Source organism: Primulina tabacum, chromosome 9 (assembly GCF_025594145.1).
Source record: "Primulina tabacum isolate GXHZ01 chromosome 9, ASM2559414v2, whole genome shotgun sequence".
In the NCBI taxonomy this organism is placed as follows: Eukaryota; Viridiplantae; Streptophyta; class Magnoliopsida; order Lamiales; family Gesneriaceae; genus Primulina; species Primulina tabacum.
Genome location: NC_134558.1, coordinates 35,870,187 through 35,896,798, shown reverse-complemented (window position 1 = coordinate 35,896,798; position 26,612 = coordinate 35,870,187). Strand labels below are relative to the sequence as shown.

General features: G+C 34.8%; 4 protein-coding genes and 1 long non-coding RNA gene across 23 annotated transcripts; 2 read left to right on the top strand and 3 right to left on the bottom strand.

Annotated features, from left to right (window-relative positions):
- Window positions 1-2,351: 2,351 nt before the first annotated feature.
- LOC142555640 (uncharacterized) lies at window positions 2,352-3,255 on the top strand. Its single transcript, XR_012822446.1, has 2 exons — window positions 2,352-2,843; window positions 2,972-3,255. It is a non-coding gene; the product is annotated as an uncharacterized LOC142555640 (long non-coding RNA).
- Window positions 3,256-3,515: 260 nt separating this feature from the next.
- LOC142555639 (putative WRKY transcription factor 53) lies at window positions 3,516-5,492 on the bottom strand. Its single transcript, XM_075666635.1, has 3 exons — window positions 4,759-5,492; window positions 4,530-4,658; window positions 3,516-4,295 (listed from the first exon to the last, which is right to left on the bottom strand). Exons 1-3 carry the CDS (start codon window positions 5,064-5,066, stop codon window positions 3,662-3,664), a joined length of 1,071 nt encoding a protein of 356 aa, XP_075522750.1. The 5' UTR covers window positions 5,067-5,492; the 3' UTR covers window positions 3,516-3,661.
- A 1,120-nt stretch (window positions 5,493-6,612) lies between these two features.
- LOC142555637 (SUN domain-containing protein 5-like) lies at window positions 6,613-12,748 on the bottom strand. Of its 17 annotated transcripts, none has more exons than XM_075666618.1 (6): window positions 12,327-12,748; window positions 10,384-11,732; window positions 10,233-10,318; window positions 8,840-10,119; window positions 7,892-8,081; window positions 6,613-7,303 (listed from the first exon to the last, which is right to left on the bottom strand). In XM_075666618.1, exons 1-4 carry the CDS (start codon window positions 12,514-12,516, stop codon window positions 9,885-9,887), a joined length of 1,860 nt encoding a protein of 619 aa, XP_075522733.1. In that variant the 5' UTR covers window positions 12,517-12,748; the 3' UTR covers window positions 6,613-7,303; window positions 7,892-8,081; window positions 8,840-9,884. The 17 variants fall into 17 exon arrangements, with proteins under 17 accessions (XP_075522733.1, XP_075522736.1, XP_075522739.1 ...); XM_075666621.1 differs by having other exon boundaries at window positions 6,613-7,111; XM_075666624.1 differs by having other exon boundaries at window positions 6,613-7,095.
- Window positions 12,749-14,182: 1,434 nt separating this feature from the next.
- LOC142555636 (putative inactive ATP-dependent zinc metalloprotease FTSHI 1, chloroplastic) lies at window positions 14,183-22,057 on the bottom strand. Its single transcript, XM_075666616.1, has 15 exons — window positions 21,143-22,057; window positions 20,960-21,044; window positions 19,358-19,792; window positions 19,218-19,271; window positions 19,048-19,113; window positions 18,525-18,620; window positions 18,316-18,444; window positions 17,735-17,787; window positions 16,866-17,061; window positions 16,631-16,745; window positions 16,244-16,518; window positions 16,030-16,113; window positions 15,826-15,938; window positions 15,494-15,743; window positions 14,183-14,765 (listed from the first exon to the last, which is right to left on the bottom strand). The coding sequence occupies exons 1-15, from the start codon at window positions 21,838-21,840 to the stop codon at window positions 14,589-14,591; spliced, it is 2,826 nt and encodes a 941-aa protein (XP_075522731.1). The 5' UTR covers window positions 21,841-22,057; the 3' UTR covers window positions 14,183-14,588.
- Window positions 22,058-22,391: 334 nt separating this feature from the next.
- LOC142555635 (uncharacterized) lies at window positions 22,392-26,538 on the top strand. Of its 3 annotated transcripts, none has more exons than XM_075666615.1 (5): window positions 22,392-22,591; window positions 22,686-22,741; window positions 23,529-23,618; window positions 23,702-23,758; window positions 23,906-26,538. In XM_075666615.1, the coding sequence occupies exon 5, from the start codon at window positions 23,908-23,910 to the stop codon at window positions 26,149-26,151; it is 2,244 nt and encodes a 747-aa protein (XP_075522730.1). In that variant the 5' UTR covers window positions 22,392-22,591; window positions 22,686-22,741; window positions 23,529-23,618; window positions 23,702-23,758; window positions 23,906-23,907; the 3' UTR covers window positions 26,152-26,538. The 3 variants fall into 3 exon arrangements, with proteins under 3 accessions (XP_075522730.1, XP_075522728.1, XP_075522729.1); XM_075666613.1 differs by having other exon boundaries at window positions 23,529-23,624; XM_075666614.1 differs by lacking the exon at window positions 23,529-23,618.
- Window positions 26,539-26,612: the final 74 nt, after the last annotated feature.

Genomic DNA, 26,612 nt, shown 5'->3' with positions numbered 1-26,612 from the left:
ATTGTGTTGATACGATGACAATGATGTAATTATTACTGTTGAATTATTTAGATATCCTACAAGCCTCGGGATAAAGAAATAGCCAGATTTTGTACATACTCGATTATCACGTACATGTTGACGTACAAACATATATCGTTATTATTTAATATTGATAAATATTATTGTGTTGAAAAATGATAAATCACCGGGAATGAACGGTTTAATATTATTTGTGTTGTTGTTGTTTATTATTGTTGATATTGTTGGCTGCCGGTTATTGAACAATGATATTGTTGTTTGTCGCCGCGGTAGTAAGGAAGCAACGTATCGTTGTTTGTCGTGGTAGTAGAGGAGTGACGTGTCGCAGTAGTAGAGAAACATCGTATTGTTGATGTTGTATGTCACAGTAATAGGGGAGCAACGTTGGTGGATATTGATGATTATGATATAAGCCGTTGTCCAGAAACGACAAAATGTAGTATTTATGTTATGATTTTAGTTATATATTAATTTATTAATATAATTTTTATATGTTATGATGATGTGTGTTGTGTAGCTCATCATTCGGGACTTGTTTATGTTGAATATGTTACAAGACTGGTGCCGGGACAAGATAAATACTAGAATACATCGAATATTATTATGAAATAATCTGAATTGGCGTAATGGTATTGAATAACATCATAAATCTTAATCTGTATATCAAGAAAACTCTCGAATACATCGAATATCTTACTCTTAATTAATTTCGGGGGCTAAACTGCGACGGAACATTTCCCGATAGAGTTAACCTTTCAGAAAGAGTTAACCTTCTTCTTCTAAATCTCCATCGACTTGGACACTCCACAACACCAGAGTTGAGAAACCTTTTTTCATTATATAAAATGGTCTCTCTAAGTTTAAGTCGTTCACAAGTTATTTTTTTTTATGGCAACCACAAATATATTTTTTACTATATTCCAAGTAATCGGTCAGGAACTCAGGATTACTTTGTACGTGTATGAAAAAAACATAGAAAATTGTGGCACCAATTCACTGAACAAACCGTGATTGAAAAAGAAAAGTTCAAACCTCAACGAATATAATGATGTGATGGCAATTTGAATGGAACAACTCCACCGATTAGAATAATTAGATCTTATTCTTTATGATATGCTTGTATATTACTCATTTTCCATTTAAGTTGTTTCCGATTAGAGTAATTAGATTTTATCCTCATTTTCCATTTAACTTAAAACAACCAAGGATCTCACAGCATTCATTTATTTTGTTGCAATTGTTATTACACAACAACCCCGGTGAGATGATTTTACAAGTAAATTTTTTGTGAGACACATATTTTATTTTGGTCACCTATGAAAAATATTATTTTTATGTCAAAAATATTACTTTTTATTGTAAATATGGGTAGATTTGACTCATCTCACAAATAAAGATCTTTTTGTTATTACTTTGTAGGCAAAAATTTGTGTAAGACGGTCTCACGGGTCGTATTTTGTGAGACATATATCTTATTTAGGTCATCTATGAAAAAGTATTACGTTTTATGCTAAGAGTATTATTTTTTATTGTGAATATCGGAAGGGTTGACCCATCTTACAGAGACCTACTCTACTTTGTATTATATTATTGTTTGATCTAATTTTACTTTTTACAATTTGAACTATATTTATTTATTTGAAAGATATTTATAAGTTCATTTAATAATTTTATATCATTTTTTGAAAGAATTTTAATATAAATTTAATTTTTGGTTCTATTTTATTAATAACTTATAATTGTTTTTTACTTGTGAGTGATTCTCTCTATATTAAAAAAACTGCATAACCGTCCAAAACTTTTATCATCGTCCGAAACCATACATCTAATTTTACATTTAAAAAACCACAACAAAAATATGTATTCCAATCCGAAACGTACATGACAAGTTGTTTTGAATTTCATGACCATGTCTTTTCGCAATCTAGATTATATTAGAGTAGGTATCTTGTGAAACGATCTCACGAATCTTTATCTGTGAGATGTGTCAACCATACCGATATTCACAATAAAAAGTAATATTCTTAGCATAAAAAGTATTACTTTTTCATGAATAACCCAATAAGATATCTGTCTCACAAAATACGACCCATGATAGCTAAGTTTTTGTCGTTATATTATGAGTTGTCGCGATGAAATCAGATACAGTAGACCTGTACAATTTTTATATTTTGTAAACTCAGCGTCACTCCACCTAAAACGCGTCGTATAAATGGACCATATGTTTTTTGATCATGGGGCTGTATTTGGTTTTTTTAACGGGCCTAATTTAATGACTGACGCAAGAATTCAATCTTACAATCACGATGTTAAATGAGAACGATGGGCCTTGCCTCTTATTGATTCATGGGCCTATTTAGCCCGATGCAACTAATGGGCCCATTACGCGATTGGCCCCTCAAAAAATCTCGAAGCAGCAAACCTGTGTTGGTGCTTCATCATTCTTGGAAAAAAATGGAAGGATGTATTCGAGTTCAGTCTCTGTTGAAGTCTCCCATGTTAACTGGTTCTTCGATCCTGTATAAGGGTAAAGGTTGGCAAGTGAAGCCTTGGAGCTATAGCAGAGACACAATTTTTTCTCCCAAAAGATTTGAATTCAACTGCTGCGGTGAAGCTGGAATGGGAAGAAATATTGTTTTACAGAGATGGAATACATATAATTTGTCATGGGTTTTTGTTTCCTGTGGATCCATGGGCACCTAGAATTAATTCTCAGAGCATAGCTTCACAGCTTTTTGCATTCTCTTTGTTTCAATACCTGTTTTTCTTGTATTTTATCACCAAATCGAAGACTTTCTTGCTTGTTTTTGTTGGTGCCACAAGTAAGCTATTTGCTTGTTTTCATTTGAATTATGAATTAGTGCTCGGTTTGAAATTGCTGTTGATAGATAATGCTGAACCTTCTAATTTTTTTTTCTCTCTTTCTGATGAATGCTGTAATATCTGTAAGCTCTTCTCCTGCCCTGCCCTGTCCTGTCCTGTCCATGAGGCAAAATACTCCAGCTTGAGCATTATTTCATTAATTATCAAGAGAATCTGTACACGTGATGGCTTGCATCATAAAGAGTATATTTCTCATGATTGTGCCAGATGGGTTCTTGTTCTCTTTGGGAATTCCAATTTGTATCTTTGGGTTTAATCTCCATGTTTTTGCACTTTTGCATGAAGCTGGGAATTGTAAATTTTATACATTGTCTTGGTTTTTGTCCTCAAGATTGTATTTTCACTGGTTCATTTTACCTTTTACAATCATTTTACATGATGACCAGATCATCTTACCTGAGCGACAAGATTACGTAATTTTGTTTGTTAAGAAACTATAATTTGCAACACTAATCCTCCTTTTTTCCGTGATTGAATTTACTTGAGTTTAACTTAAAAGACTATTCTGGAAGTTTGTGGGTTATTTCCGTCTACATGATCTGCCCTTAAACTCAATTTAGTAACTCAGACGTTTGTTCTGGTTTGTGCTTGAATATCACTCCACGATGGGATGACAGAGTTGAAAAGCACTACTCATAAAACTTGTATAAATATCGGGCTAGCATCTTTACACATCGATTTATTTCTGCAAGATCTATCTATTTCTGATTTTAAACCGCAAGGATCAATCATCAGGTTGCAAAACCACACTTTCCTCTTATTGTCCATGTTCAAAGTCTGAATATGTGAAAAATTCTGGCATGTTGAATTCGAAATTTGGATCTAGCTTTGTGGGATCAATTAAGAACTCCATGCCTCCAATTGGAGAATTTGTTGTGGACTCATGGGCTGAGATTATATCTGCGGCATCAGCCTCTGAATGCTGAACATTAGGAGTCCTCAAGTAGGTTGATGCCGAGAAATAATTGGATTCTGATGTGGCTGGAGATATTAACTGAGGAGAAATTGTGCCCTCCTGGTGCTGGTTTTCATCAAGAAGAGCAGGGATCGGGAAATAGTGATTTTCTTCATCATGGAATGCTAATGTTGATTGAAAGGAGAAGTAGGCAGGCATATCCACATTAACCAAGTCCTCGGTGCTGACGCTGAGGGAATTTGTAAAGTTTGGAAGGGCTTGACTCTGTTGGCCTTGAAATCTGTGACCATAGTTAAGTTCCAGTTCCTGTTTTTCAGGAGTTGCTGGCGGTGGAACTGTATTAGTGGAGGACAGGTTACAAGTATGCCTTCCTTTGTATGTGAGATCAAATACGGTCAGGTCGTCATCAGATCTCTGCACTTGCTTTGTTGCCCAGCAATTTTGAACATGGCGGTATGTACATCGGTAATAGCTCCTGCAAACGTGGACAAACTCGTGTTATTTTCGTCGTGGTCTAGTGTTTATATTCAAGACTAGTCCTTGTACACGTGAGAGACACACAAAAACAGTACAGGGACTGTGGCGCGTTATTTTTGTGATTTTTTTTATTCTTCAGACTCTGTGTTTTCCACCTCATTTTAGCTGCATTTTTGTTTGTGTTATTGTCTTTAAAATATTATTGCTTTCCATGTCGGAAAAGAGTGTCTACCTTGGATATTTAGCTCCCAAAATGTATTTTTGCCCGTATTTTCTCCAACTAAACCCATCACCAGTAGGCCCTTCGAGTCCATTTTCAGGATTGATTTTCACTTGTTCTGTCCATGTGTGCTTCATCTTTCTGTTAAACCAATCAAGAAACAGGGTTAGCACAAAAAACACCTTGCAAAAGATTCCCGGATTTATCATAGAAAAAGTTATCCATCATTGTGAAAATTTACCGTTTCTTTGAAGCATTCATATCATCCTGATTATCCTTTATATTCTTGTTCAAATCTTCACTTCTTAGACTTCCATGTACAGATACCGAATTCTCTGGCGTACTCAATGTTGCTGCTCCATTTGGTCCACCCCACTTGAGGATCAATAAAGCCTTATCATATGAAGATAATATCTTCTGCAGTATCAAGTCCTGAGCTTCCGGAGGGGACGTCGACCACAAATGAATCCGAAGCTGCTTAGTTTTCTCCAGTCCCTGTGTTAGTTCGTTGATAAGTGCATTATATTGCCAGGTTGCAGCACTCTCCATTTCAAATGCTATCTGGCTTCAGAGCAATACTAGATTCATACAAGTATAGACTTCTTTAATATTGGATTTGATTCAGAAACTTGACTCAACTTTATTGTGGTGCAAACTTGTGTGTGTGAGAATATATGAGGAGGGGAGGAAAAGAGAAACTGAACGATGAATTAGGAAGAGTGGGGGCATTTGAATTTAAAGAAACCAGAGTTGAAATTTTGACTAAGAAACCGAGTGAATCACAGTGTGGTCTTAATCGTGTTTGTTAGTGTGTAATTCCATGAGCTGACCATTTCAAACCTTCTACAAGGTGTCCTCTCCCTCGTCCATGGACAAGCGTTTCACTCTTTTCGAGCCCACGATATCGAGTTGCCATAAAAAAAATCTAAATTGGGATATCCATGTATTTTCTTTAGCCCAAACTTTTGACCTTTTTTTTTTTGTTTTTGCATTTTAATTTTCATGTGAAATATTGTTCAAATTCAATAATAATATTGTTCACCAACTTTGATAGACTAGTATGAAGCACGTGCGATGCACGTAAATACAAATTATATCATAAAAATAAAAAATTTGATTTTCTAAAAAAATAATTTGAATCATTTTGTTATAAATTTGAGTTTAATCTCTTTGTTATATTGGACGAATAAATTAATTAAGAACTTATGTAATTTACTTTCGAATTTTTTGTTAAATTAAAATTCAAGTTGATAATTTTATGTTATCTAATAAATTATAATTAGCACAATATATAGAATCAAATTAAATGAAACAAATTTTTAAAAAATATATATCCAAACATCAAGTATAAGGCATAAAAAACTAAAAATCAATCAACTTATGGACTTTAAAAAATGTGAAGGGTAATAACCATAAAACATGTTTAATTAGTATTAATTATTAATTACTAGACTAAATGTGAATTTAGTTCATAGGTTACTTGATTGATAATTGAAATAAGTAAAAAATGTGAATGGTAATGACGTCCATTCACAATTGGAAAACATTTGAAGTATCCACTCTTTTATAGGTATATATAGATTGTATCTGAGACAACACAATCGATTTCAACGAAAAATTAATCGATATTTTTAAACATGAATATTTGATTTTAAAAATAATTAACCAAATTATGAATTGATCGGATTTGATCCGGTAGTTGAGTTTTATTTAACTACTGGACATGCTAGCATCTTGCATAATGCATACGACCCATTTTACACTTCATTTTGAGTGACCAATTTAAACTACACATGTTTTGCCATTGATGGAATTTCTGTAGAAGTTATGGAAGCTTCACGTGGTGACCAATTCAAACCTACAAAAGAACCAATCATATGTTGTTTGGATAAAAAATAATTCAGTTATAAATAAGAAAGTGGAGGTAATAATTCAAAGGTGGACAATCGCGAATTATTAAAAAGTATAGATCAACATCACAATCTTCAAACTACGCGTTTTTTTTTGTAATGATTGAGAAAGAGAGAAATTCCATTTGAAAAATCAAGAGAATACAAAGGAATAACTAAAAGCATAATATCAGTTAACAACGAAGTGTAACAGAAATCAATTATCATTAACTGACGTCCACCACTCGACATAAGATCTTCCAAGAAAGCTTTGCTGTTTCTTAGCGTCATTCCTAGCTAAAGAAAAGAAAAGAAAATAAACCACTCACAAGTTTCGTTGATAAGATAGTTTAAAACTTCGCATGACCTAGCCTGGAGCTACTTGTCCATGCAGAGAGGTAGGTGCCCGATGCCTATATTCACAAAAAATGTTGAGGTATGATGGTGGACCATATACCACCTCCCATTCTGGAATTCATAAACATTAGTCACATTAAATGGACCGTTTTCCATTTCAATATAAGCACTCATTGTAACCCAAGCCATCTCTGTCAGCACCCGAGCTTTTACATCTCGAACGTGGAAATCGGCAACATTGTCCCAGCGAAATGCTAGCCGCCAGCTTTCCATAACTGCATCATAACTAAAGTAGAGGGATACATAAAGCTTCTGGATTCCGGCATGGAAATCTAGAACAATGAGATACTAACAGTCCAACGTGATTAGTCATAGTGAAACACAATTCAAAATAGTTTCAATGAAGGAATCACGTGTTGATTTGTCCACAACATATCTTATCCAATTCATGCACATGATCGAGCTATCAACTAAGCATAATCTTCTTGGGACTTTGTATCCACAAAGTTGTGAGATCAACAGCCACAAGAATCGAGCAATCTAACAAAGATTAATAAACATAAAGCAAGAGGATTTCATTGTTTAACCCCTTCTACATAATAAATCCTGTAATAATCTTTATGATACGATAACAGAATATATTCTGGGAATGGCAGAAAAAAGGCCACAGCTTATGTTTGACAATAGCATATAAATCATATACACATCCAAAAGAAGTATATGCACTATAAAAATCAAATTCTTCATTGATTTTCCACACTTCATGTTTCAATACTCTAATTTATATTACTGGAAATTTTCAAGACTCTAAGGTCAAACTTCATGCGAGGTTATAAGTATCAACAAAAAGGTTACAACAAAGGGCCGCATACTAAAAATATTATTTTATAATTCCCTAGTGCAGTGATAAGCCAAATACATCTGTTGAAGTCTCATTTGATGAAAAGTCAGGAGCGAACTAAGAATTCCCATAAAGGGCAGGAACGACCGACGGAGAGAGAATTAATTCCATGAACATTCTAAACCATGACAAACAAAATTTTTGTTTAAAAACATGGAAATATAAATCAAATACCAGTGATTAGCATGAAAATGAAAAAACTTCATGCAAAAGTAGAACCCACATACCCACTGAATGACTAGCCAGTCGCATGAAAACACTTCACGTAATTTGCGTTAAGCCAAAACTGGCTCATTGCTGGAACTGAACTTTCTCTAACAATCCTAAAAAACTCAGCATTACTATGGTTCTTGTAGCTGCGTAATAAGCTTTCCATCCATTTGGTGGTCTTACATTATGTTGTTCTAAAGTGAAATCCTAGACAAGGAAAAAAATACAGAATTATCTTACAATTTAGAACATGACTGTGCGTAATATTTCAGAAATGCACCAATAGAAATTCAATATTTTATCGAGATCAGCATAATGGTCAATGTTAATTGTTAAATAAGATTGAAATCCTAAAATTGAAAAAATAATGTTAGTATAAGACATAGTAGAGGAATTATGGATCAAAGAAGTCATGGAAAAAACATAAATGCTTTTTATCATTGAAAATAATTCAGGAATAGAAGTACCATTTGAACGAGTATTCATCTTTTCAAGCAATTAAAACCATTTTAAATTGCTGTCCCCTCAGAGATGGATCACATTCATTCCAATGAAAATGAAAATGCCACCCCAAGATTACAAGTACGTAAGTCATAACAATCACATGCAGATACTACCTACGAGACTTCAAGTAATCAAGTCTAAATTTCTAATATGTCAATCTCCCTTCTTGCACTATATACAAATATCATTTATATTTTACACCTAAGTCTTATCATTTATCACATGAACTGAAGCTAATACAAGAGTAACTAATAAATTATAGCCCCATTGAAACAAAAAATTGGCTCTCTCTCTCGTCTGATAAACTAGAAACTAAAACACTGTAAGAACAAAAGCACACAACTGAATCCTCGACAACGCAATAATACACGAACCAATTTCATGGGGAAAAAAGAAAAGAAGAATTGTCTAAAAGAAATAGTGGCACAAAATTTTAAAAATTTATAAGAAAAAACACACACCTTATGATATAGGGCCTTCCACGCATTATCATCATTGGCAGCTTCCCGCATGTGAGAATTCGTCATGGAAAGCCTACAGAGGCTAGGTTAATCCAAGTAACTGAGGGCATGCGTTGTGATCTCTGGCACTAATTGCTTCATCATGGACACCCCAATCTGCCTCTCCACCGCAATCTCCCCATCCTCACTCCCATTCAAAAGCGCCATCATTCTCCCACCAGTAGCAATTTCACTTTTCTAGCTTCCAAGTACGCAATCAATATATTCATACAATTGAAAAAAAGACTCAGTTTAATTTCCCCTTCCGGAAGATTAATAAAACACTCGCGAAGAAGATACAGAAAAATGCCGCGCTCCCACAGTCACGAAGAATTACGTAAACGTTGTAAATCATAAACTCCATCCTAAGTCATGAAATCACAATATTATAAAAAAAATGATCGCATTAACTCTCACAACATTCATCAAACTATCGAAAAAATACTGGGAGTTTCAAAAATCCAAAGAAAATCATGTTACTTTCCTAAGCGAAAGTTCAATTGTATCACCTCTGAAACCCTAATTGGGGGGTTTGTTTGATATGTTATGGAGAGGGAAACTAACTATTTGTAGTAGACAGAGAAGCACACTACACAAGTCGAGAGTTGAGGAACAGGTCGGACGCAAGGGGTAAAAGTAATTAACATAATTCGTCTTTACCCCTCTAGCTATCCTTAATTTGCACTTTTCCTCTCGTGTATGATTAGGAATAAATCCGAAAACCGATTTGGGTTCTATTTGTGGCAAATATTATTTTGATTTGAGGGGTCACGTATGTTTTTTGATATTCTTCAAAATTAAGCTTTATGCACATAAAAATAACAAACAAATATTAAAAATCAAACAAATTATTTTAAAAAAAATTCGTCAAATAAAAGGTCAGTAAATCACTTATATATCATAAGAGTTTGGTTGGAATTGATGTTTTGAAGAGAAGCCAATTTTCACTAATATAGGGCTACTTGGTCGCATTCTTCACCACAATAGACCCACTTATAGCACAAAACTAACTATAAATCAATGGGATGAGCATTGTCAAACTACAGCTGATGAGAATCAAAGTCCATCCTCTAGACTGTAAACCTGAACCAGCAGGCATTGGCGCACTGAAGAATTTCAGGATCCAGACCAAAATTAACTTGACAATTGCAATGCATGCGAAGCAAAAGCTCACTGTTAGCATCGCGAGCTCTTTATTTTCCAGACTTTCTTGATCATCTGAAACTTTTTCGACCTTTAATCTGCAGACAATGAAGAGTTTGAGCCCATCAAAAAGAACCATGAACAAAGAGATACAGTATTTATAAGTTGCATTAGACCACTCAAACCGGTACCAACAAATGTTATTACCAACCTAAGCATGCTATTTTCTGCAGCCAAGTGATCCATTTGACTCGAGACAGCAGTTCTCCAGGACTCAATATCAAAAACTCCTTGTTCCTAAGCAAGTGAAAAAACTGAGTGTGCACCAAGTTTGTGATTGTTAGAAAATTAAGAGTAGATACCATTATTTTTTTCCATTCCAGAAGATCGTTTATCTCCATTTTTCTTTTTTCGATAAGAGCAGAAAACTTTGATAGTTCTTGATCAAGTCTGGGAAAAACATCTCCTTGTCCTTTGTTTAGCTCTTTTATGTACTCCTCAAGCACAGATAAGTTCAACTCTAGCAATCTAACCTTTTGTAACAATACCTTAAGGGCTGCATCGGCATGTAATCTGTTGTTTTGATGTTTCTGAGTTTTCACCTTAGGATCCAAATTGCTACCCAAGGTCGTAGGTTTCTTGAGTACATCCAAGTCAATCTTTTTCCCCTCGTGTATAGTTTCTACCTCATCTCTAACAGCCTCAACCGCATTATGAGCCACACTATCTACTTCAAGATTGTTAGAACCTTGTTCCAGTGGTTTCAAATGCATCACCGTTGTATTAGGCTTCATCAGTCTATTCGTAGAAGACTCCTCCGAAGTAACAATAAGATCCTCAAGCATCTGTTCTATTGCATCAACGCCATACACCTCTACAACACTAAGTGTACAGTAGAACTCTGACCCATAATGACTAAGTAAATCCACTTTCAAATATCTAGCCCATTTTGGATCTGGTAGCTTAAAGCATTGAGTATGCTTTACATTTGACGCTACGAATGTCCCCAAACTATACCATGAACTGGTCGGATATACCAAACTCCCAGATAACTCAAATTCTTTAAAATTAGAAGAGTAATGCTCAAAATTTGCAATTTTGACCGCATCCACCAATGTTTCATCAGCAAGCTCGATGATAAAGAATTTTCCCTCCACCGAACAAGGGTTCCTCAGATACTTATCATGATCCTTCCCCAATACATTTCTAGCTCCCTTTGCCTCCTTGTTATGAGCAATCACTTTCGCACCCTTCGATTCGGAGGCATAATTATATGCTGTCCCATCAGGCTCAAGCCTGTGGGTGATGTTTACTAGTTGGTGTGGTGAACTCCCACTTTTTTCTTTCCTCGTAATGTTTTTAAAGTCATCAAGATTGGGATAGGTTAACTGAGATTTCCAGTCCTCCGGTCGTTCACGTGTGCCTTGCTCCTCATCTTCTTGTGGTTCTACTTGACACTTTAATGAATTATAGCCTAAAATGACAGACACTAATTCCTCTAATTGACTTGTACCTTGGAAGGACTCTTTGGATTTAGAGTAACTATCAAATGAATCTGGATCATTACTAATCATAGACACATTCGACTTCAACACGACTGCATTTGCCTGGTTCTCATTATCATTTTCTGCAACAGAAACCATATTGTTGGATAACTTTCCATAATGAATACCAGAGTTATGCATGCTCTCATTATATGCATTGACATCTCCTGCAAATTTTTCGTTCAAAAGAGCCAAAACATGATTATTGTTGGAACCATCTGGTGAAACTTGTTAGAGTAAAGTACACATATTAAGTTCTAAAGCACCGAATAGTACAATTGTTAACTATTAATTCAATGGCATTCTTCGAAGTAGTGACCGGCTGCCTTTTATAAATTCAAACTTTTGGATTCACAATGATTAGCCTCATCATGGAATTCATACAAACAACTGCAGCTACTAATTATTTCTTGTTTTTTCCATGTGTAAATGCAAACTTCAAACTAAAACCAGGCAACTTCAGCAAAATTACCAAAAAAATTACCTTAAACAGTATCTGTAGTCTAAACATTAATTGATTCCAATAAAAAAAGAGTTAAAACTACCAAGATAAGAAACAATCAAGGCCACTAAATACACGGAATAGGATTCCAAGATGAACAGTAATCTCAGAGCACACAAATTCAAAATATTCACGAAAATGGAAAGAGTGCGTGTACCAAGAAACAATAGAAGAAAGTGGGCATTAAAATGCAGGCAAAAATTACACAAGAAATAAAACAAAAATGAGAAAAAAAACAGATGACAGGTGAATGGATCACCTTTGTTTCCATGGGTGAGACCAAATTTAGCATGAAACAAGATAACAGCACACCACAACGTGAAGAACAGAGGAACAGAGAGCCCACAATAGCTTCTCCTAATTTTCTTGGCAACGTCAACTTTTTTCACGCGGTCTTTTCGAAACTTAGGATTTGTTTTTGTTGGCTCACCGTAACGTGATTTCTTCATCTCTCATCGTTTTACCTTTTCAATTCCACGGGTTTTTCATGGCGTTTTCATGCAGCAGCGTCCGATCATTTAGCAGCTGATTTTTCAGGTAGAAGATGGATGAATAATTCAAGACATGTCATTTCGAATCGTAACTATTCTTCTTGCTTCATCTGTTTTCACCGCTGTGTGTTTTTGCGTGTTGGTGTGTGTAATTCATGGCACGGCAGGCACATCATTGCTCTTCGCTTTTTCCCCACCTACCCATCATAAACTGCCTAAGATTCGGTCCATTAGGCCCACACGTGCGTTAACTCAATTCTTAGTACTTCATTTAATAAAAAGTAAACTAAAATTTAACTCTGCATGTAGATAATAATTTGAATTTCACGATTTCACATGCATTTTCATTGTTTATATTTATATAATTTAATCAAGGGAAATTCAATCTAGCTTACATATAAATATATCACTTTTAATTATGAATTTCCTTATATGTCATTATTCATTTAAGTTGGCCAATTAAATTATTAGGTTATCTTAAAGGGTTTTTTTTGTAATTCATTGTATATCTTAAATGAATATGTACATTGATACACATTTCTCTTTATTTCTTAAATTTTATGCCAAAAAAATTATTTTTTTACATTTTTTTGTTCATTTAAGTTAGCAAATTAAATTAATATATCTTTTTAAGGGTTTTTTTGTGATTTATTGTCCATCTTAGATAGATTTGGACATTAATTCACATTTTTCTTTATTTTCTAAATTTTATGAAAAAAAATATTTATTTACATTTCTTAGTCAATTTTTGTGATTCATTGTCCATTGTCTATGTGTACTCAATTTAAGTTACACTTCAATTGTGAATTTTCTTATATGTCCTTGTTCATTTAAATTGGTCAATTAAATTATTATGTTATCTTAAGGTTTTTTTTGTAATTCATTGTCCATCTTAAATGAATTTGGACATTAATACACATTCCTCTTTATTTCTTAAATTTTATGCCAAAAAATTATTTTTTTACATTTCCTTGTTCATTTAAGTTAGCAAATTAAATTAATATATCTTTTTAAGGGTTTTTTTGTGATTCATTGTCCATCTTACATAGATTTGGACATTAATTCACATTCTTCTTTATTTTCTAAACTTTATGTAAAAAAAATTATTTATTTACATTTCTTAGTTAATTTTTGTGATTCATTGTCCATTGTCTATGTGTACTCTATTTAAGTAAATTTTAGTTTTGATTTTGGTAAAATTCACTATTCTGTTAATTTTATTTTTATTGTTTTCTCCATTTTGAATGATATTTGAATGAAAAATATTTTTGTTGATTTATCATTTAAGAGAGCTGTATTATGTCGTGGATTGAAAATGTCATATAAATAAATAAATATATATGATTTATTGTCATGATGTATTTTTATGTATTGTGTTTTGATATATTTAAATTGATAAATACTTATAAACATGATGTTATTTAAACGAATTTAAACATTATCTAATTCTCGTGATTATATTTTTCATTATTAGTCACCTACGTGCATCGCACGTGTACATTCCTAGTTATATAATATAAGCAAGTATGAATTTGAATGTCATTTCCTTTAATTGGAAAGGACTCAAATCTTATTAGCTGAATGCAACTTAATTTTGAAAGATTTGTCGGAAGATTTTCAAATCAAATGAATTTGAAATTAAAAATATTTAACATCACAAATGATTTCATATCATTCTTTTTAGTTTTGAGTCAATAATTTTGAGCCAAATTGATGTAATGAATCTGAGATGATTCAAAAGCACTATGTAGCTAAGCACAAACTTGTTGTATCCACGCTTGTCAAAGTTGGGAGAGCGTCAAGTGTGGGAAATTCTAGTCTTGCCATAACTTTTATGTTGGCTATGCTCACCTGTGTAAAATACAAAACTTAGCTAACCTAGACAGAATTTCACCAAGCAACCTCATCGATGCAACGATCTTTCACCTCATAATGCAGTAAAAAAAACAGTCGTTTCCTGGCCCGAACTTGAATGAATCCGATTCGAGCAGTAATAGCTTCCCGGTTTTCTGCAAAACTTGGGAGGTAAATCATGAAGTTAACATGGTATACTCCAATTCATTCTTCTGTGCTTGATTGTTTTCAAAGAATGGAAGGCTCCCTGGATTTCTCTCCTCCAATACCAGACTCGGGGGTGTCTCTGCGGGATAGTTATCGAGGATAAAATCGATTTCGTCCCCACTAATCTCTTTCTGACTAAGAAGAACCTGCAGCATAAAAAAATTGATAATTGGTTTATATGAAAACTTAGAAACCCCGTGCTATTTTTTGCATGCTCTTTAAATTTAAATGATAAACCAGCTCCCGAGGTGGTTGCGTTCCTGATTGTAGATGATTGGTTAAAACACGTATTTGACAATATCATTTTAATTGCCAGTTCAAAGTTGCAGTCGAAAACGAATTTTCACTTCTACTTGGATATTTGATGAAAAGTAGATATTGGGGGTGCAAGCAAGAGGAGTCGCTTACTTGCTTGCTTACTTAACGCTCAGTAGTGGCTCGGTTCAAACTCTGTCTTCACAGATCTTGTGTCGACCTCGAGTAGCTAAGGCATGGATCTAGTTTAGAACAGTACCAATAGAGCTACAGGAGTCTGAGATTAGTTGATGTCTGTTAGAATCAAATTCGAGCTCAAGTAACTCGATAGGAGTTCCACTCGTGAATTTTCTTTTGAACCAAACCAAAATACACCCCTAGTTTGAAAGAGTTTCTCCGTTTTCTTTCTAGAAATTACAAATCAAACATAATGGGGTCCCTCCACGTTGACACAAAATTGTTAAAACCATCCAAGCATTTAGCATCGCATTTCGACTCATAAAGGAATGCAAAAGAACACTCATTAGCCTATGCTTAGCCTATGCTCATTTCACCGCCAGGCACTCAAAAGAGAAACGGAAAGAGGGTATTATACTTTATATGAAAATTCACTGCATACCTTGACGATTTTAAGCAGAGCAGCAGTGTGGAGTCTTAGCAAAGCAACCGTATTTCCATACATATCACGCATCAATTCTTCCGTCCTTTTTGCAACGTCATCGTCTAGTTTGAAGTTAACAGGTGGCTCAATCAAATCATAGTCATCATAGAGGGAACCCTCAAAGTCGAGCCGGGGGCCAACAAATTTAACCTTCTTTCTCCACGGTGAAGGTTCTCCATGCACAACCATTGGATTTTCCATATCCCATCTTGATAACCAAACAGATAACGTTAATGACAACATAAGAAATAACATAAAACGAACCAAATGCAGACAGATAGAAGATCTACACTGTAATGATCTTTCGAGCAAGCCAAGATGCGTCGGCAAGATAAGAGACTGATGCTCTCGAAGTATCCCGCCCAAAAATAACCTCTTCTGCCGCTCTGCCTCCAAGTAACACCTTTATATAAATACATTTTTTAACCATTTTATGTCTCAATTTGTAACTGATTGAGAGAAAAGCTTTGGCAAATGAAACTCAAAGTTCACACCTGAAGACGGTGTAGTAATTGAGGTCTGCGCTCAAACATATAGAACTCATCATCAAGACGATGAAACACAACTTGAGACAGAGTCTGCATAGAGCAGTTTACCAACAACATAAAAATGAGGAAAAGGCTATTCTTAAAGCATTAACCGTGTAGCACGGAAAAAATTCACACAGCAAAAATCCACACACAAAACATAGAAATTCAACAAACCAACCTGTCCACGAGGATGAATTGATACACGATCACAACGCTCGACTTTTGCATTCTCGACACGCCTAAGCAGATGAGAAATCAAAGCAGTCCCCACTTCTGCCGTAGCTCTGCGACATTGTCCTTGTTGACTCAGCTCTATTCCAACGCGCTTCGGTCCCACTGTAAGACGATCAACAGCATCATCCATGTCTGACCGAAGAATTGCAGCATGGCCTTTCCGCACTGCCACGAGAGCAGCTTCTTGGAGAAGTTGAGCTAGCTTTGCACCTGTCCATCCTGATCAACATAATACAGATGTTGCACAGCAATAAGGAAAGCATCTCTAACAATTCAAATAAAAAAAACTGTCTGAAATTTTGATGCGAAAAAACAAAATTCAAATGCATACCTGGCAAGTTGTTTGCATAAGTAGACAAATCAACCGTGTCCGACAACTTCACATTACGAGCATGAACTTTTAAGATTTCCAATCTTCCTTTTGAATTCGGAGGGCGAATTCTGATCTACATTGTCGAAACATAATTATCATTAATATTGGTTATATAATGCTCAAACAATCTGATATGCTATTAAATTAACTGAAAACCTTTGATAGCCCACTACTTTCATTCAGAGGAGCACACCTTACGATCAAATCGACCAGGACGGAGAAGGGCAGGATCCAGTAAATCCATTCGATTAGTGGCACCCAAGAATATAACGCCTTTACCTGTATCAAACCCATCTAATTCTATCAAGAGCTGGTTCAAAGTCGTCTCCCTTTCTTGAGTTGCAGCATTATATAGCTGGTCTTTTGATTCACGAAATATCCCTTGCCGCCTACAGACCAACAAAATTCAAAATCAATCAGTTATGTTTATTTCATTGTACAAAATACAGGAAAACATTATACAGACACCAGATCAAATTTTGACTTGACATCTATAAAAAAGCAAACTGATTGAATCAACAATGTCGTAGAATTAATCAACTTTTATTATTCATCCTCTAATAAAGCCAAAAGGTTCATGCCAACAGAGTATGGAATATTTATTTCATTCACTGTAGAACCAAATAAGATTGACAAACTCAAAGAAATAAAAAACAATTACATAATGCTGCAAAAAATGTAGTTTACCTAATAAAACCAATACATGAACATTTTAAGGCGATCCAAACAAGATAACATCCCTCATCCCTTGGGAATAAACAAGGAATCTAACAGTGAGACATACAAATATATTTCTCGAGAAAATTTTTCTCTCACTTGTTATTGTCAAACAGAGTATACATACCACAGTAAATTATGTCATTCAAACTTGAAAGGTATGACCGAAGTACAAGTGGATATCCCCGAACTATACCTTGTTGGACAGGAAGAGAGGAAAAACTTAGTGGTTTAGGTTTATATTCAACTCAAACAGAGAAAAAATTTCAGCTTTCAACCCTTTACTAGCAAATGTTTGAATGATGATCAGTGGAAAGAACGAGAAACCTGCTAAAACATCCATACCTTGTAGCCAAAGCATCTATTTCATCAATAAAAATGACCGATGGTTTATTGACCTGTAACATAACATCATATATCATCAGCTACCAATTTTACAATCTGAAAACCCAAACATTGTTAAGAAAAGGTCATTCCCTCCATAAATGTAATTATGATCAGTAACAGAGAACATCACTTTGGTACCATAATTTTTTCCTACTGAGGTTAATTAACAATTTCCATTATACCAGCCAAACAATGAGGGCATCTTTGAGTGATAACAAGTGGAAAAGAACTATTTCATTCGTATCGGTAAAACCAATTAATTGAATTTAAAACCAAGAGAAGCTATTGACTAGGTATAAGAGCAAGAGTATCATTAATTCTGATAAGATACATGAAAAAAAAATTACCATAAATTTCAACACCAACAACCCACCCTAGTGAAAGCTAAAGCTTAAGTTATACACAAAATGAAACAACATTTCTGTCAAATCACATTAAGCATTATTGATGCCCATAAATATTTGCTCTATAAAATATCAGAAGTGTGAAATTGAATTTGTATTTAAGTCTCAGAAACAACAAAATCAACAGCCAATTACCTTTGCTCTCTTGAACAAATCCCTGATTCGAGCAGAACCAACACCAACTAACACTTCAACAAATTCTGATCCAGCCATTTGGTAAAAGGGAACGCTGGCTTCACCAGCTATGGCCTTTGCAACTAGTGTCTAGTGACAATTTATTGCGTAAATCATTTTGTAAACTTTCAATTAGAATTAGCATAGATAATAGAGAAATCCAGCCAAACCTTGCCACATCCAGGAGGGCCCTCGAGAAGAACTCCATGTGGAGGCTTTATCCCCATTTTATCAAATAGTTCAGGATTCTTGAGGTACCTGACCAACTTATAATGACACCAAAATGATCAGAAAAAAGAAAAGGTAGGAATACAGGAATTATGATGCCTCTGTAGATCACCTTCTTGTAAATGCCAGCATCCGAAATGCAAGTGTATATAGACATCATAATATAACAAATAAATGGCAACACATTTGTCAGTGGCAAACAAGTCACCCAAGAAAATGATAGACCGTCTCACAATTATGAAAATTGAAGAAGTTTTGATTATACAGTAACCTTAAAAAGTCAGTGTGATCACCAGAAATTGTCCCAAATGGGGTTTCATGAGAAAAAATTATATGTATTTCATTTTTAAGTTGTTCCTGGAAAAGCTCTCGTTTAAAAACAAACAAAAAACAAGAGCAAAACTAATTTCATTTTCGCTAAGGTACAAAATTGCACACGGCACTTCATGTAATGTAATATGATACCTCTTGAAGCTCCTCGACAGCTTCCTCAATCCCTGCTACATCACTAAATAATACTCCAGTTGAACCCTGAAGAGAGGTAAGTACATTATACATGGATAAGATCATTATACAAGACAAATTTGGAAAGCTTAAAAGACAGATACAGGGAGATAATAAGGAGTTGAACTAACATCAACACGAGCTTGTGGCTTTGACTGAGAAAATTCAATGCCTTGCCATATATCCTACATGTAGAAGAAAAGTTGAGTGAACTGCTTGTGAAATATTAATTGTGAGCCTGCCATAAGAAGAAAAAGGAACCGATGCTCACCCATTTTCTAAAATTTTTAGGTCTTCTAGAAAGTGTAAAACGGACAAGTAGCACCATTGTTAAAAAGACCAACATGATTGGTTTTAGCATTTCAATACTGGCAGACACTCCACCAAAAGTGTAAACTTCATACAGTTTTGATGTAATTCCTCCATCACCAAAGAAATCAGCAAGATTTTCCCAAACCCTTTCCAAAATTCCAAAGATGAGACCCAAAAATAGATTGATAAATGGTTTTGTCACCGGCCAGATGACATAGACAGCCGTTGCAAAGACAAAGCTAGTGATAGCAAATACTGCAGAAGCCAAAAACCCACCAACAACAACTGCAGCTGCAGCCATTGCCGCAGTTAACACTCCAAGTTCAACCATCACTCTGCTTGATATGTTTGATGCTATGGGATGAGGATACTCTGGTAATTTTCCTACAAAGGACTGCACAGGAAGTTCAAGCAGTCAGAAAGGAAAGAGCAAAAAGAGAAAAGAAATAAAATGACAACAAATTCTAGCAAAAATTATTCTTCTCGTACCCCAGATGTGGAAAATTATAAAATAATTTCACCTGCCATGAGCATTTCAGAACTCAATTTAAAACAATTAAGTAAGCCAACTAATTAGGGAACTTGCACGATCAATCTCATGGTAAATTGATTTTGTTTTATATGGTCTTCTCGCATCTATCAAACTACATTTAACTTAATTGCCTGATACAATTTTGGCCAAAAATACCATGAATATTGTAGAGATTGTTCTCGATTTCACGATTTGCCTAGCAGAAGTGTGATAAATAATCGTGCAGTATGTTGTAGAACTAGATCAAGAACCCAACACACAAGAAAAAATAAAATTGACAGAAAGAAAGAGTGCACAAATTTACGTGGTTCGGCCACTAGAAGGATCTACATCCACGGTAGAAACCACTATGATCAACGCTGTTCAGTTGTCCTTATCTACCCTTCTGTCCTTGTTTTCAACTATTAGTTTTTTCCTCAAATAAATCAAATATAAAACATCATATTTGTGAGATGGTGTCACCATATCCATCTAAGGTATCCACAAAGACAAGCTGTGGAACTTCTGAGTGTTTAAGGTTGACGACTTATAATTGGTTACTGGGAATAACACTTGATAAAGCCACTTCACCGGTAACAAGTGACTGAAGAAATTGACTTGTTAATCAGTGAGTATAAAAGGGTGGAGTGACTGACTGCAGACTAAAAGAGAGTGCCCAAAAGGTGTATCCATATAACCGTGAACTGAAGCACTACAAGAAAGTTTAAGAGAGTTTCTTCGTGAGAGTTTATAGAAGGAGGTATAAGAGTGAACTTTGTGAGGAATGAGTGCTTGTAAATCTTGAACGTTGATCATAGTGGTTCTCGCACTTTTCTCCAAATGAAAGCAATGAAATTGAGCACGATACTTGCACAATTTTCTCAAATCAAATATTTTCCATTCTGTAATCCTCATTTTCAGATGGATGGCTTCATTAAGTTGGTTATACTCGTCACAACAGCATCTGTCTCAATTAGCATACCATTTGACACTTTCATGAATCCATGGAAAATGCAAATACAAAAAACAAATGAGAAAAAGAATTCATACCATCATTTGCCTCTCTATTTCGTTGCGAGGTCCCTTGTATGTCTCCAAAAGATCTTTCACTTGGTCTAGGCCAAGTCTCATAGTCCTATTATTACAATTCAAGAGAAAGTCAACCAAACTTTAGTCTATACATACTATCAATAAAAAAGTGCCAACAATGTTTCATGTGACCAAAATACAGACCAGTTAGTTCTATGCAACCTCTTTTCCCCTGGAATTTCTTTCAAATCAACAACCAAATCCTGATACTCATCATTACCATAAGAAACACGGCCCTCCTTATAAGTCACCAACTTTACCTTGTCACTCTGACTGTACTTCTGAAAATCTTCATAGCTCATTTTAGGCAACTCTTTTACATTCTTATCGAACTCTTCTTCTTCAGACAAATTGGCCCCAAATACTTGTTCTGGAACATAAAGCTTCCCCTTGTACTCCCTCAACAAATCCTTCAAATAAACCTCTCCCTGAGGGTTTGCTAAATCACTGCCCATGCCACTCTCTTTATCACTTCGCCCTACCAGAGACTTCAAATTTAATATCCTCAGTATCTTCACAATCCTATCATTAAAACCTTTTCTGCTCAGACTCTCCTTCTCTTTCAATGTATACAATCTATCACCAATCAAGTATTTGGGTTCAATTTGGCTAGGGTTTTCCTTCAAAACCCTGGTTACGAAATCATCCTTCTCAACATTGTATTTCACTGAAGGACTCGAATCTGAACCAGCTCTCCGGGAAAACACTCTTGGATTGCTACAAAAGTGCTTTCTTTCGCGACGTCTGATTGAATACATAAATTTTGTTTGAGTTCTTTCAAATGGGAATATCCCAGGGAAATTATTTAAAACTGTAGCAGTGCCTAATGAAGCCGAATACATGATTTTTTTCCAAGCTAAAAATAATTGAGCTCGATCAAACTGCGGATTTCACTGAAATCAAAATTTGGCATCCCACTAAACTCGGAATCGAACTGAAAATAGTCATAAACGTTAACTAAGAAAACCGGAACAGCGCCTGACTGATACCATGAAACGGAATTTGGAGTGATCTTGCACCGTGGGTGAATGGGATAACATGAGAAAGGAAGAAGTAGAAATCGTTAGGTTAAATACGCGATTTTGTCTCTTTTCGCAAGATTGCGCTTTTGCCATATAGTTTATTTTTTATTTTTTTTTTAAAACCACCACTAAGAGACGGGGCTTTTTTTAAAAATATTATAAATTAAAATAATAATTATAAAAATATGGCAAAATGAGAGTGTTTGTAAAAATATAGTAATCCGCTGCACACTGCAGCGGATTCATCCGTTTTTTATAAAAAAAATTAAAAAAACTAAAAAAAAAAAGAAAAGTGAGTGGGTGACGGAGTCACAGAATCCGTGACAGACTGTCACGGATTCTTTGAATCTGTGACCGTGTCTACTCCGCGTATATTCCTCTATAAATAAAAATTTCGGTCCGCTTCAAATTGTATCCTTTCTATCTTTCCTTCCTTCGTCCGAAAGTATTTCCGTAATAATTCTCGCATTTATCCGATTCAAATGCGCAGAATCCATCTTTTCTAATTCGATATTGTATTGATATTATTTGTTGATTTTATTATCCTTTTAATTTGAAGATATATCAAGAGGTAATGCTTAATTTTTTTGATAATATTATAATTATATATTAAGAATTAATATTTTTTGTGTATTTTTTTTGATAATATTTGTCATTTATTTCAGATATTAACACCGTCCGTTGAAATTATTACAAATTCCGTATAATTACGTCGGAGAAGGTAATTTAAGCAATTCTTTTAATATTTTGTTTGTATTTTTTATATTATATTATATTAATGTAATTATAATTTTGTTCATTAACATTATATTAATAAGTCTAATTTAGTTAAATATTATATTTATAATATTAATCATGATATTAAAAAATAGTTGAAATATTAAAAAAATAATAAATATGATATTGTGTTTTTGGAAATTTTTGAAGTTTAATATTTTTAATATAATTAAATTAATTTAATATAAGAATGAGTTAATATTATTGTACTTAATAGTAATGAAATTATAAAGTATTTTGTTATGTTTTGTTAAAAAATTTATAACAATTTATATATGAAATAGTGTTTAGTTACTCTTTAACTTTGGGCACTTTAATATAATTTATATAATGTTATAAAAAAAAATTTGTTGATGCAAAGTAATATAAGAAATTGATAATTCTAATTAAAATATTTTTATCCAACTATATATTTTGAAATAAGTTACTTAAAAGTTTAATATAAGTAACTTATATTAATTTTTGTTGTCATATAGTAATTTGTGTTGGTGTATACAAATTTTTTTTTTGAAAATTATGTAATAAAATTGCACCGAGTATTTGGTGAATTCATCAGTCCTTCAGCTCAAATTTTCGGGATTCTTCTTGCGCAGCTCTTTATTTTTTTTTCACTCCTTTGTATTTTTTGTTACGTATAAAGAATCTGTGATTCTTCTCCCTTTACAATTTGCGTCGATCGTGTAATTATTTTAATTCCTAATTTGACTTGATATTTTTCTGTCGAATCTTAGAATTTTAGAGAATTGCGCCGAGTATCAGCAATTCAGAATTTGATTTCGGAGAATTGTGCTGAGTAACAGAATTTGGGAGAATTGCGCCGAGTCTAAGTCGAATCTATATTTTTTCTTTCTATATTGAATTGTTTTTTTATATTGTATCTGATAATTTTTTTAATTAATTGCAGATATTAAACTCCGGTAGCTCATTTCATTACAAATTCCGTACAACGACATTTGAAAAGGTAATTTCAATAATTTCTTATATTTTAATTGTATTATTTATGTTGTATTAATGTAATTACAAATTTTTTCAGTTGCATTATATTCTTTTATATAATTTTGTTATATTTTATATTTTTAATATTAATTATGTTTTATATTTCTCACAGACATGGATACTGTCAGAGCCTTACTTTACGTAGGTGGGTATGTCATTATTGAAGATGGTAGGGTTGGATATAGTATTCCCGCGACCAGGCCCATTAAAATCCCTCGCTCTACTACATTTTCTCAATTGTTGAATTATGTGCATCGGAAGCTGGAGATCGACCCATCAAAATTCTGCATCAAATTGTCAACGAAATATTGTTATAGCTCGTTGTCTCGTTACATTGAAGAGCATATCTATATCACAGATGATGATAGTCTACAATTTATGTTTGAGTTGCCGACACTGGATTGCTTGTACTTGTATGTTGATTCATCGCCAGTGTTACAGAATGTAAGTGATTACGATTTTGATGCATTCATGCCAGTAATAACGCAAGGCTTGGGAACAGTAGGTTTGAATGAAGCGGGATCTTCTATGTATCACGTCGATGAACAGTCAGCTCAGGCCTACTCTGGGATCGACACTAGTCCTTGGGATCACCATATCACCACTCACACTGAAGAAGACTATGCATGGGGGATGAATAGAACTCGAGAATTGGATTTTTCCTCAGGGGGTTGGGATCATCATATCACGGGTCCATCAGGAGTTGATGTCGCATGGGGTTCTAGTAGAACAGGTCAATTGGATGCAAATATTCCCACCCCAATTACAGAACACATGCCTGAGCATGATGATTTATTCGGGGACAGTTCGCATCATGTCATGAATAGCGATGATGATTTGTATGCTACATCAAGTGACGGAGAAGATGATCATCATGTTGACAATGCAAATGAAGGGACATCGGCGCGTGTGTTAATGTCTGGAGCAACAATGACAGAGAACATTCCTATTGCACCAGAGCAACATTTACGTGAAATTCATCAATTTTTCAATGAAGTCTATCATGAACAAATTCCAGATTCATTTGGTATTCCTTCTGCATCACGAAAAAACTTTTACAATCCTGAAAGGCCAGAGCTCGGTGTAAAAATGGTGTTTAATAGCAAAGGTGAGTTAATAGCTTCTGTGAAAGATTTTTCTGTTCGGGTTTTGAGACGTGAATATATTGTTGTCGAAAGTTCTCCGACAATTTGGAAGGTCAAATGCAAGAACTGGTCCGAAGCTGACAATTGTGGGTGGGGACTTCGAGCATCGTTCAAAAAAAGTTTAGGCTACTTCATTATCACAAAATATGGCGGTGATCACACATGCATGTCTACCCAAGTCGGTATAGATCACCACAACCTTGACGTAAACATGATAGCCAATACACTTTTGGGAATCGTACGTTGTGATCCTGCATACGAAATCAAATATGTGCGAGAAAGTATTAAAGAAAAATATGGTTATGATATATCGTATGCTAAGGCATGGCAGAGTTTGAAACGTGCGGTCGAGTTAGTCTATGGCACATGGGAAAGCTCTGTAACTTTGCTTCCTAAATATATGGGAGCTTTGTCGAAGTACAATCCTGGAACTGTTGTAGAATGGAACCATCTTCGACCGTATGACCATCTACATAAAGTTTTGAACTTTGTGTTTTGGGCATTCAGACCATGTATAGATGGTTTCCGACATTGTCGCAACGTAATCAGTGTAGACGGTACCCATATGTACACCAAATATAAGCACAAACTACTCATAGCAGTAACATTGGATGCCAATAACCAGGTTTTGCCGCTAGCATTTGCGCTTGTTGATGAAGAAAATTACGAGTCTTGGCATTGGTTCCTCGGTAATGTTGCACGACATGTTACCAGAGGGTGTAGTGGTGTGTGCCTTATATCTGATAGACATGCTGGTATAACAAGTGCAGTTCAAGATCTCCCTGACTTCAGGCCTCCTCTTGGTGTTCATCGTTTCTGTTTGAGGCATGTTTGCTCTAATTTCAACAGCAGGTTCAAAAACATTCATTTAAAAGACTTATGTTGGGAAGCAGGGATACAACACCAAGTATCAAAATTTAATGCGACAATGGAGGCAATTAAAACCAATAATGCAGCAGCTTTCACATATTTGTCAAACATTCCAAAAGAAAAATGGTCATTGGCTCATGATGGTGGATGGCGACGAGGGATAATGACGACGAACATGTCTGAGTGTATTAATGGTGTGTTGAAAGGGGCGCGACGTCTTCCAATAACTGCGATAGTGGAGATGAGCTTTCAGCGTTGCGTGCAGTATTTCATTCAACGGCGAGCTCGAAGTGATAAGATGCTGGAAAAAAAATCAACCATGGACCGACTACGCATACTCTAAATTTGATATGTGGTCGAAAAAGTCAATTGAACATCGAGTTGTAAGATTTGACCAAAGAGATAAAACAACATCCGTCGCGACAGGAGGAAGACCGGGTCGTCAACATCACGTACAAGCTGTGAACATTTCTACGCGTGATTGCACCTGTGGTAAATTCACAATATTTGGAATACCTTGTTCACATGTGATATGTGCAGCGAAATGGTTTGGTTTGAATCCCGCACAGCTTGTACAACCATGGTTTACATTGAGCGAATACGTGAACACATACGATGGAAGATTCTATCCTATTCATGATGAACAATATTGGGATGAACCTACATTCCAATTACGACACAATGGTGTTCGTCGACAACGGAGGTAGGCTGGTAGAGATCGAACGACACGCATAAGAAACGAGATGGACCAGCCATCAACGAGGGCGAGACAACGTGGGAGGTAAAAAATCTACAATAACGTAT

Excerpts from the sequence above, each read along its gene's own strand:
- LOC142555636 (XM_075666616.1), bottom strand. The coding sequence starts at position 21,840 with ATGTATTCGGCTTCATTAGGCACTGCTACAGTTTTAAATAATTTCCCT. Across the intron at positions 18,445-18,524 it reads GCCCTCCTGGATGTGGCAAG|ACACTAGTTGCAAAGGCCAT; the intron begins GTTTGGCTGGAT and ends AATTGTCACTAG. Across the intron at positions 17,062-17,734 it reads ATAGATGCTTTGGCTACAAG|GCGGCAAGGGATATTTCGTG; the intron begins GTATGGATGTTT and ends GTTGGTCTGTAG.
- LOC142555637 (XM_075666617.1), bottom strand. The coding sequence starts at position 12,516 with ATGAAGAAATCACGTTACGGTGAGCCAACAAAAACAAATCCTAAGTTT. Across the intron at positions 10,319-10,383 it reads TGGAATGGAAAAAAATAATG|GAACAAGGAGTTTTTGATAT; the intron begins GTATCTACTCTT and ends TCACTTGCTTAG. Across the intron at positions 10,120-10,232 it reads GCAGAAAATAGCATGCTTAG|ATTAAAGGTCGAAAAAGTTT; the intron begins GTTGGTAATAAC and ends CATTGTCTGCAG.
- LOC142555635 (XM_075666614.1), top strand. The coding sequence starts at position 23,908 with ATGGATACTGTCAGAGCCTTACTTTACGTAGGTGGGTATGTCATTATT.
- LOC142555639 (XM_075666635.1), bottom strand. The coding sequence starts at position 5,066 with ATGGAGAGTGCTGCAACCTGGCAATATAATGCACTTATCAACGAACTA. Across the intron at positions 4,659-4,758 it reads ATGAATGCTTCAAAGAAACG|AAAGATGAAGCACACATGGA; the intron begins GTAAATTTTCAC and ends TTGGTTTAACAG. Across the intron at positions 4,296-4,529 it reads TTGGGAGCTAAATATCCAAG|GAGCTATTACCGATGTACAT; the intron begins GTAGACACTCTT and ends CCACGTTTGCAG.